This window comes from Dysidea avara, chromosome 9 (genome assembly GCF_963678975.1).
Source record: "Dysidea avara chromosome 9, odDysAvar1.4, whole genome shotgun sequence".
In the NCBI taxonomy this organism is placed as follows: domain Eukaryota; kingdom Metazoa; phylum Porifera; class Demospongiae; order Dictyoceratida; family Dysideidae; genus Dysidea; species Dysidea avara.
This window is the reverse complement of record NC_089280.1, coordinates 2,859,944-2,871,691: the sequence shown is the minus strand read 5'-3', so window position 1 is coordinate 2,871,691 and position 11,748 is coordinate 2,859,944. Positions and strand designations below refer to the sequence as shown.

General features: G+C 36.9%; 2 protein-coding genes across 2 annotated transcripts; one reads left to right on the top strand and one right to left on the bottom strand.

Annotated features, from left to right (window-relative positions):
• Window positions 1-1,105: 1,105 nt before the first annotated feature.
• Window positions 1,106-3,992, bottom strand: LOC136266537 (perivitellin-2 67 kDa subunit-like). Its single transcript, XM_066061545.1, is given in 5 exon segments — window positions 1,106-1,305; window positions 1,308-1,458; window positions 1,461-1,502; window positions 1,505-1,683; window positions 3,983-3,992. Coding segments are annotated over 5 exon segments (582 nt in total).
• A 2,648-nt stretch (window positions 3,993-6,640) lies between these two features.
• On the top strand, window positions 6,641-11,206 carry LOC136266536 (gamma-aminobutyric acid type B receptor subunit 1-like). The gene is made up of 15 exons (XM_066061544.1): window positions 6,641-6,925; window positions 7,018-7,161; window positions 7,328-7,501; window positions 8,140-8,235; window positions 8,283-8,348; window positions 8,705-8,899; window positions 8,958-9,206; window positions 9,327-9,396; window positions 9,452-9,541; window positions 9,676-9,820; window positions 9,971-10,106; window positions 10,163-10,270; window positions 10,368-10,493; window positions 10,540-10,881; window positions 11,183-11,206. Exons 1-15 carry the CDS (start codon window positions 6,641-6,643, stop codon window positions 11,204-11,206), a joined length of 2,250 nt encoding a protein of 749 aa, XP_065917616.1.
• Window positions 11,207-11,748: the final 542 nt, after the last annotated feature.

Here is an 11,748-nt window from a genome sequence, read left to right as displayed (position 1 = left end):
TTTGTGTTTGTGGGTAGTGCATCAGCGCATCAAAGCTTCTTGTGGCTATTGTCCATAATTTCTGTAGTGATCATGGTAACTCAGAATAGTCTGCTGGACCTTTAGAGAAACTTATGCCCATCATGCCAACATAATTTTGAAAGTTATATAGGTTACCAATTTTTTGAGAATAATTCCACAATATAGGATGCTCAAAGGCATATAATTGACCACCCCATGGGAATAAATGGTGGAATTAAGGGACATATCTGTACAGTGGCCTGCACAGTTAAAGTCATTAATTTTCTATTAAATTATAGAAGTAGTTGAGCCGCTATATTGCTGTTAAAGAGATCAATATATATATATATATATATATGCAGAACGTTCAACACATACTATAGAGCAATCTTTCTAATGCAAGGTACTATTTGCCAGGACATTATAGTGATTATATACGTACGTACTCAGCATTGTGGCTGTGTATACCTACTCCAATGATGGCTACAGTACATTTGATTTATTTATCAGCCACAGCAATCATTACAAAATCAACTGTGTGCAATCTCTTGATTACCATAATTAGTTTATGTGATGGTCAGAAGTTCTAGGAGATTCTACTCTGTTACATGTAATTTTACATTTGGAAGGTTAGATTATAAAGTAGCTAGCTACGCTGTACAAGATTGTAATAAATTTTCGGGTCTCTTAGTGACAACACAGTTGATGTACGTAGCTATGCATGGACCATTTTACATGTAGGATTACTCTTTTCACATAATTCTACAGAATCAGCTAGACCTCACTTTTTTATTCAAGAAGAGAACATTACCAGTCACTGAGTGGGCTTGGTAATTGGAGCTAACCCAGTTGTTGGCTGTTGTGTTACTCTGTTTAACTTACAGTCTGGAAATTAGGAAAGTATCTGTTGTTAATCACCAACAGACAATCTATTATGAAGTGAATTCTGTCACCCTAAATCACACTAGCACTTGTATAGTACCTATAGCTGTACGTATATTGTGTGTTAGCTTTCTGTACTATATGTAATGACTTGATGCAGTAAATAACCAAACCTGCAATATCACTAGCACAGGTAACATATTTGCAATATACTGTAGTCACTTTAGGGCAAGTATAGACCCCAGGACATTCGGCACCCTCCACCACGATTATCAGTGTCATTGCGATAGTATGCTGTCCAGGTGTTTGCATTTGCACATAATTTTCTAGCAGCTCCTCCACCACACTGTCCACTATCACCATCTGGATACCACCCATAGCACAGCCTCACAGTCTTCAGCCACTGAGGTGATGTCCTAGGATCGAGAGTTTCCAGGACATTCCGCATCCTCCTCTTCTATTGTCTGTATCATCCCTGTACTCCCGAGTGAAACTTCCAACAGAAGCACAAATCAACGTTGGAGCTCCTCCCCCATACTGACCTCCATCTCCATCTGCATACCAATGGTAACATATATCTGGACACTCTGAAACCATGACTCAGCATGAGGGGCAATAATGGCCCCGATTGCATCCTGCAACCACCAGCTCGTCTGTCTGTGTCATCTCTGTAGTATTGAGTGTGTGACCCAACATTAGCACACAGCTCCTGTGGTTCACCAGCTCCACACTGACCAACACCACTATCATCAGGCCTCCATTTGTAGCACAGTTGAGTTTGATAAAACCATTGAGGAGGACCTGCAGAAAATCATACAGTATAGTAACACTAACTTTGGGTTTGTTAACACAATGGGGGACACTATGCATGTTTACACCGTGATAAGTGAGTGTGCAGTAGACATTATACTGGCATTCCACACCCAAGTGTCAATTATTTCCGCTATTTACTCAGACTATAGGGGAAATAATTTAATAAATAGCTACGTACAAAAGACTATAATCCTATGCTACTACACAAAGAGGAATAGTACGGGTAGCGGAAATAACTCAGTGACACTTGGGTGGAATGCCATTGCCATGCACAGCACACTCCAGCAAAGTGTTGGCTATAACAAACTTTACAGTGCAGTATTTAGCTAAATTATAACTAGCTAGCTATCAGTTGATCATGAACGGTACCGCTACACGGTAACGCGTAGCCACTTATAGTTAGCTAAAGCCGGCATGCAGATTAAAATAATAGTCTATACAAAGCAAAAAAAAATCTAAATAAATAAAGTGTCCATGCATGCTTGCAGGCGGGGATGAATAATTTATCTTATAGCTATCAAGGCTACTACTGTGCTATAGCTACCTGTTGTAGAACTGAGAATCTCTTTGACATCTTCTTTCAGTTCACTGATCTGGCTTTGTTGATTTTCATATGTAGATCTAACCTGGAAAGTGGATTTGATTTTATCATTCTGAGCTATTACAAATTGTTTCAGTTGCCTCAGTCTATGGTTCAATAGATGCTTGCTTTATCTCAGATTTTAGCTTTTCGTTTTTTTCAGTAAGAAATTTATTTGTTCTTGTTGAAGATCTCGTGTATCTTCAAATGTGACATTTAGCAAGTTAATTGAACTATTTTGAGCCTTTGTGACCTGCTTTAGCTGTTTCAGAAGTTCTTCTTGTTTGCCCAGTTTAGCTTTAATGAGTGAAGCAATAGTTTCCTCTTCATCTCCACTTACCACAACACTGGATAATGCAAGAGACAATTCAGAAATTAAAAGGAACACTTTGAGCCACGGTGCCATTAGGTTTAATGTATAGGTCACTCCACACAACTATATGCTATATTGACTATACTATATAAAGCAAGGAGATATAATGCTGGCTTTATGTACCTGATAGTATAGCTATGTAGGAGGTGAATAAATGTAGTGCAGGCGTGCATGTATAATTGGACCAATGCGATATGCAAGCACGTGCACATTATATAACTATATACTTGTCATATAGATAACTACATAGTTGCACATATAGCTATGCATGGATTATATAGCAAGCATGCAGACAAGGCTGACTGAGCTCGCAACTATATAACCAATCTTGTAATATACATGCTTACACTACTGTATTTTGTGACAGAAGTTCCCTCTGCATGGCTAAATATATAGCTATTGTTGCTGTCCATTAATGTTGCAGAGCTATACAAATAGATATCTATAATATCATTTCATTAGAATAGTATTATAATATATCAGCACTTTAATTGCCTAAACTATTGATATAGCAGACAAGCTGGTTAATAGCTAGTTGCAGACTGTCATCCTTGAAGCTGGGAAAATCAACAGCCTGTTTTAGACTGTGATGTCTGCTTGGCATATAGGTGAGGTAATTTATTACATGCCTCATGTGGTATAATACTAGTTTGCATAGTATTTCGGTCTCACAACACTTGCAGTATAGTCCAAGTTCTGTATATAGCTACCATAAGTGGAAATTGAAACAGAAAAATGGAAACTGATACTGAAAGTTTAAAACTACTGTGAAGATTTAAGATTTATTACCTATAAGGGAATTGTAAAGTAAACTGCAAAGAGATAGGTTTATTACACACAACAATGTGTGACAGCTGTGACCAATATTCTGGTATGGCATAGTCAGTGTCCATCATGTCATGCACTGTCCATGCTACAGTGCCTAAAATAACTTCATTTTACACTACACACTAGACTCCTACAGTATGTATCAGAAGCAAAGGAAGCACCTTTCTGGGGAGGCGCGCATTCAAATCTTTTTTCAATGTCTGGGCTTAACTACATTGTACTAGCTATACAGACATACCTTAATATGCAAAGAGTCCAAAACACACTTGGTGATAATATGTAGTCATGTTATATCTTCTTATTATGGGAAATTGCCCTATGATTAACACTACACAAATTCATATTTATCACTGCACACTTTAGATTTATCACTACAAATTTATTAAGGCAACCTTGCCATGCTAGGGATAATTTCTTATTCACTACTATAGTAATTATTTTAACCTGTTTAGTTTACAGTCTAAAAACATCAACCAGCATCCTTTATGTGTATTCTGTCATCATACCTGAGTCCATATTTTCTGTAACTATAGCTATACTGGGTGCATGTTTCCTCTGACTAGATACAGTATATTCAACTTAGTATATAGTTGCCTCATGGGGAGGCATGGCATTATGTGCGGTATCCTTTACTCTATATTGGTACCATTGTGATAGTAATCCATTTTGAACTTGTGCAGTTAGTTTCCTAGCTTAACTGCCATATATGTTCAGTTCAACTGGATACCACTCATAATAATCTCCTCCTCTTCAGCCACTGAAGTTATTATCAAGGGATATAGTTTTCAGGGAATTCTGTACAGTAGTTAGAGACATTTTTAGAAGCTGGTCAAGTAGCAGTCTTTACCCAGATATTATGGTAATAGTCAGTATTCTACTGCACTGATGTTACCATCATGAAGTATGTACTATAAAATATTCAGTTGCTGTTTTGGCAGCCTTTTATGAATGTCATTTTATAGCTACACTTCCAGACTTGAGTTGCACTTTTTCGTACAATTCTGCCATCCTTCTCTGAGTCCTGGAAATTGTTATTCGATATGAAATTGTTATTAGATAGGAAATTGTATAGCTACGTGTTCTCACAACATCATGCACCCTCCACATTGACATTCTTGAAACAGTTGAAAACCAGCAGTTTTCTGTTTGAACTTCTGACTGTAATAGCCTCCACCATTGCCATCAACAGGAGTAGCTTCTGACTCAACAATGTCATTAGGAGGGAATCACTTTCACTAGCCATGGGAGGGAATCATTGTTAAATATCAACTGTAGGTATAATTTTATAACTATAAGTGTCCACATTGCATGTGGTTGAGTATTTTGGATGTGGTGAGCATAAATTGTATGACATTATATTCCTTTAGTACCTTTGAGGTTCAGAGTGCATGTGTTACAGGAATGGAACCAGTTATTTTAATTAATTTTGTTGTACCAGTGTTACATGCAACAATTCTCATGCACTTAACAAATTCACCCATTCATTAATGAAACAAGATTGTTTAGACTAATTATGACTTCCCTGTGTCTTCACTGTCTATCATGGCTATCGTCTGTACTGATAGTAACTGGATTGATTGCAGAGATGCTTCTCATACAAACATTAACAAGTTAGAGAAGGGATAAAATAGCAGGTCACATAATTACTGATCACATTATTATTCTTCCTGGCTAAGCTTACAGGCCCGCACAGATTCCATCGTGCTATCAGAACTCTCTGTGGTCACTAAATACCCAACATCGCCATTTGGCTGCAAGGAACCATAAGATTGCTATGGTTCATTACTGCCAGACCTCAACATGCTGGATTTTTGGTTGATCTTGTGACAGTTGTAGTTAGCTGTCTAGGCCATTTCATGCCAGTGACTGTTACAAAGCCTAGCAATGTGTGCCATCTACTGAAGAGCACAATACATTGCATACTTCAAAAGGCAGCTCGTATTGCCATCTCCTGTTCGTACAGGATATTTAATGCATAGGCTTTGGCATCATGGGATCTGTTGAACTGTTGAGATGATTGTTAGGGTTTAGTAACTACAACTCAGTTTTTTTTGTCTTGCCAGGGCTCCAGTTATTAATACTGTTTTTGTAACCCCTTGTACTTACATTGCACATGTAATTGTCCAATTATGACATTATCATCATCATGTTGAAGACAATGTATCACACATACAAGAGTTGTGATGTACTTTGCTCATCCTACATATATACTACGTACTATATCAATTGTATAACATATGTAGCTACAGGCAAGGTAGAAAGGATCAAAGATTATTACATGAATACATGCATACATGGCAAATTTGAAGGGTGCATAATTTGTTGTTAAAATTGCACATGAAGCAGTAATTGGTCAAGAAATGGGTAAACATTGACCAAACTAAAGGTACAATATCTATTCATAGAATCAGTTATCAGAATTATTAGTCGCTTATTTCCATTTACATTATTATAATTAATAAAATCTGATATTTATCTCTGTGTTTGTAGACTTATAAGAGTTTACACACAGTAATCACAGTATTAATAGCTAGCTGCAGGTTTGGATAAATTGCATAACTCAGCCTCAATAAAGACACACTAAAGTGTAGGCACTTTCATAGTCAACACTCAAGACATGCTCATAGTGTCATTTGTGTATGTTTACACCTTGAAAATATGATACCTTATAAGGACATATTAGATGATTTGAGACACCAGGAAAGAGAAGTTTCACTTTTGATCGAAGTACTTGACTTTACAAATTTTATCCACATAGCTAGCCACAATTATATAGCAGTCTGGCAATGTTACACACCTGTAAAATTTTATACTAATGGTAAAAATACTAAGACATGAAAGTGCTTTTCATAGACTCCAGTGATGTTTGTCACAGGTTTTCTGAATTGATTCTTTGATTTATCATTGATTTTCCCATGCCATAGGAAAGAAGCTAGCTACATTATTGTACAATAGTAGTTACAGTCATGAATTACAAAGATACTGTATAAAAGCTATGTGTTATGGTTATAGTATATGGTTGATGCAAGCTGTGATTCATTGCTAAGGTGTAGCAAATGCTATCATAAATGTATTGCACACGTCTCATACTGTCAAGTAGTATCTTCTGAAGTGTCATTCATAGCAGTAACAGATAAGAATAACAGCCAGCTTATATCAGTGAAATGGTCCTGTTAGGTTTACTGTTTCTTCAAATAAGTGTTCTACTTGTGGTTGGTGACGGTGATGGTTGTGACAGAGATACCTCTGGCTCTGGTGGTGATCTAATTGATCTTCATATTATTGGCTTCTTCCCCTGTACTCATCCAGCAGACAAGAGGGAATACCCAGTGGATAATTGTGATGGAATAGACAGAATACCCATTATGAAGTTAGCTCTTGAGGAAATCAATGAGAGATGTGACCTACTATCAGGATATCGACTGGTCATTGACTATGCTAACTCTGGGGTAAGTGATACAAGCTATGCAGACATATAGTCTGTGTATGCCTGTAGTGAAGTTATTACTCATTGCTCTTAATTGTAAATGTTCTGTTGCAGTGTGCATCAATTCCAGCAACATACCACCTCATCCAACAAACTGACCCGGAAGTGCCAACTAAATTAATGATCCTAGGACCAGCTTGCTCTATAGCCAGTGAACTAATGGGAGAAGTTGCTCAGAGATATATGAACATAACCCAGGTAAGACCAATATTTGTCTCTTATCCAATGATTGAAGTGTAAAACTGGATGTGACACAAATAATTGTAATACAACCAGATTTGCTCAATACAACACCAATTAACTATTGCTTCTGTAAAACAGTATCTTTTGCTAGGAATTACGTTACATTTCTGTGCACATGTAGGTTGCTTATACTGTCTCTTCTTCACTGTTTGGGAAGGATAAAGTACGGTTTCCAAGATTTTATCGACTGGTAACAATAACAGAGCAAGTAGCTGATGGCTATGTGGCATTGATTGAGAAACTGAACTGGAAGAGAGTTACTGTAATAACTGATGAGGATGAGCTCAATATCAATGTAGGTCACCTTAGCATTACAAGTGAGATCCTTGTGTTATAGCAAAAAGTGTGGCTTCACCATAGAGTTACATGCATGGGTTATCAATAAAGACATTTAATGTATGCGCACAGCCTATGAGACACTCAACATAATTAAATGCCAAATTACATAATTAATTATGGAGATGAATGGGTATAGTTTATTGGTAATCCTATATAGCCCATTAAAGACCTACATCAAACTAAAAACTAGGAGTATATGGTAGATAAACTTTGGAAATGGAAATTAAACCCTAGTAGGTGGAAAATCCTAAATATGAAAGATAACTTATACATTTAGTAGGATCAAAAGCAACACGAAGTTATATCCTAAAAACTACAAATACAGCAAAAATATGCCTAGCCTCATTGTCACATTGTTTATAAAGTCAAACACTTTAAAGCACAGACAGAAAGCAAGTCAAGTGTTTCTAAGGGTAGTATAGAAGCTCGTTAGACCACACTTGCACTTGTAGGGTATCTGTTATCAACACCTTATCCTTGGACTTCGTCTCAGCCTGCTCAGGTTGATAACAGTATCTTACTAATAGTGGAGTTTAACTTATCCTACGCAAGTAGCAAGCAGCACTATAAACCATGTATGACATCCTCCCACAGGCTGGGATACATACTGAAGAAAAATTGACTAGTCAACGAGTACTGACACGCATGACATTCATTGATGATCCAAGTGAAGTCATTAAAAGTATTGAGGTACATATGCTGCAAGTTATGATAACTGCTGATAAAATGTGATGCAGGAATTAAGAGCAAGGATCATAGTTGCCTGGATACATCCCAGAATGGCTGTACAATTCTGGTGTAAGGTAGGTAAACACAATTCCTAATACTCTTTTGACTGTGAGAAGTCATATGCATGTTGTTTCTATAAATAGTAACTATCTTATGGTGCATGTAACATTCCGACAGGCAGCACAAGAGCAATGCAGAACAGCAGAACGGTTTCTTCCTGAAGTCCTCACATTGCCCACAAAATAATCATTCAACCGGTAACCAGAGTAACGTCTCTAAAGTCAACAAGGCAGAGGTCCATGGTGCAATAGAGAAAATTTTATACCGCCTTTACCATTAGCATTTTTACAATACTCCTTTAAATAATTATTGAGCCATCAGTAATAATGTTGAACTTACAGGATCATCATTATAAAAGGTATTTCACTAGGTAGTGAAAAGAAACCTAGCAGGACCAGATTTTGTCTGGTTCATTCCTGGCTGGTTCAGAGCTAACTGGTGGGCTGCTGTGGATGGGACTGATTGTACTGCTGAAGAAATGAAGAAATCTCTTGAGCACACTTTGGGAGGTCTTGGAAATGGTATACTGGACTATGATCCAGATAGAGTGCTAGTTTCCAAAAAGGTACAGGACAAGACACAACTATAATCATAAGTTTTCCTGCCACCATATCCTTCTGTAGACTGTAGCACAGTTCAAGCAAGATCTTAACAAAAAGAATGAACTACTAGGACCAGTGAAGACAGACATATTTCTCAACATTGGATACGTGTATGACACAGCATGGACTATAGCTCTTGCCTTGAATGCATCCACATCAATGCTTGAAGAGAAGGGTCTTGGAAGACTGGAAGAGTATCATTCTGAATGGACTGAAATGTCAGATGTGCTCACTGCATCAGTTGCAAGTGTTTCATTTGAAGGAATATCAGTATGTAGTTAATTTCCTCCCATTGTATACATACATACAGTAGTTATACTATGCACAACTGTAGCTAGCTAATATATAGCTGCATAAAAATATAGCATGCCACACTTCTTTGTTGCATAGGGGAAAGTGTCATTTCATAATACATCAGGAAACAGAAGAAACCCATCAACACGTATTATCCAGTACAGAGGTGAACACAATACACTGTAAAGTATGCAGTGTCATGGCCTTTCTATATACTGCAGATGGTGTTGCTGTTCCAATACAAATATACGTCCCATCACAACAGGACAATAATTTCATTGAACTGCCAGGACAGAGTTTAGTGTGGCAAGGTATATAACAAATTAATCCTTAAGTATATGAAAGCATCCTATGTAAATGTGTATGTGTTTAACGACTAATTCTGTGTATATTGACTGCAAGTAGGGCTATATTGATGGGCTGTGACACTGTACTTTTGTTGCAGGTGGATATATACCTAAAGATGCACCAAGCCCTGTAATACAACATCGCAGTAAAGCTGAGACAGCCATTGTAGCAGTTACTGCAGCTGTTGGAATCCTCTCTACTACGTTTTTCTTATTATTCAACGTGTATAACCGCAAACACTTGTATGCCTTTTAGCTGCATTGGAATACATGTATTCACTATAGCTTCCACCATGTGATGTGTATAGTTAAAAATAATGACGCACTTACACAAACACATATACACTGCAAATGTGTATAAGGAAACATGCAGTTTAGCAATATTTCATGTAGGGTGGTCAAACGAAGCAGCTATCGTCTAAACTGTGTAATACTATCAGGAATTTTGATGGGATACATTGGAACAGCACTATACACAATTGAACCCGATGATGGCACTGGTCATGTTCCAGCAGCATTGTTGTGTAATGTAAGAAATTTTAATTCGTTATAATAATTTTGTGTTATCTGAAATATCTTCAATAGCTGCGATACTGGATGACAGAAATGGCCTTTGTAATATGTTTCGCTACATTCTTTACAAAGATATGGCGGCTCTATAAAGTATTCTTTAATAAGCACTTAGCAGAGCGGGTGAGAATCTCTTGAGTCCATAGAAACATACATAGTCAAAGAGCATTGTGTGCAATAATAATATTGGTAATAAACAACTTTGGTTTATTCTTTTTAGAAGCGACTAAAAGATCACTATTTGCTATTGGCAGTTGGTGGAATAGTGGCACCAGCTCTTGCAGTGTTGATTATTCAAGCATCCACTTATCCTGTTACTCTTCATTCACATGCTAAAATCAATAAGGTATTGATATGATTAAAACACAGTAACATGGTATATACAATCACAGGATAATTTAGCTCAAGAGGAGATTACGTTTATGTGTCAAGGAAGATACCACCTGGCATTTGATACAGTGTTGATTATTATCCGTATGATTCTAGGAATATTTAGTTTAAAAGTAGCTTTTGAGACAAAGAAACATTTGCCGACTGAAAAGAAGTACAGGAAATATCATGAGTCAGCTGTCATTAATCTTTCAACTATTGTGGCTATTGTACCATCATCCATCTGTGAAATCATAGTCCTCGTCTTTGAGTTAAATAACATACAGACTGGCCTGCTACTGATAATTACTCTTCGTGAATGTGTTTGGATGTATCCAATGTCTTACCTGTTGTTTGTACCAAAGGTCAGCTCAGTAATAAGATTATTATTACACTGAATGTTGAATAGTTAGTCAATTATAGCACTCAGTAGGATGAGGCTATAGCTTACCACCATGTAATCAAACTTATAACAGTAGAGAAATTACACTGTTTCTCATGCATATTACATTACTGCAAAAATGTTGAGTGTTCATCTTTTGCTGGATTAGATGCATTAACTGACCAATAACTGTTAGCAGTGTTAAGAACTATGCAGACTATAGCATGTAATCTGTGAAAAGGAATGTTGAGCTAAGGAGGTTTGACAGCATGTTCTCTGTATAGAGCTTGTTCATTGTTAACATGTAATATTGATATTGGACACCTGCTGGTTGCAAGTATTCACTAAGTACAACAACTTTGTTTATTCATACAATACTACACTATTCATACACAATTTTATCATCATGCCACTATATTGTACAAAAGTTCTCAACCAGTCTTTTTGAAGATTACAAAGTTGGTTCAAGCCCTTGTTTTCCTTAATAACTCTTATTATATGAGCCAGCTGCCAAAAACATTTTGTGAATGTTGATCAGGCTTAAATTATCCTACACATTAAAAAATTCAGGCATGCAAACGTATTATTAACATGGAAGCATACAGGGGTGTCAGGGTTAATTAAGTAAAAGTGGTAAGACTAGTGTCTGAGGGTATGCCCCCAGGAAAAAAATTTTGAGATGCTATTTGGAGGCTATTTTGGGCTGTAGTGATATGTGGAAGATGCTACTATTAGCTAGCTATATAATGATAATTATTTTAGAAGTGCTTAAAACGGTTGAAGTTGACATGAAGCTATTCTGAGTTATTCAAAGATAGAATAAGTGTTGTTTCTGTTAACTGTTGCCATT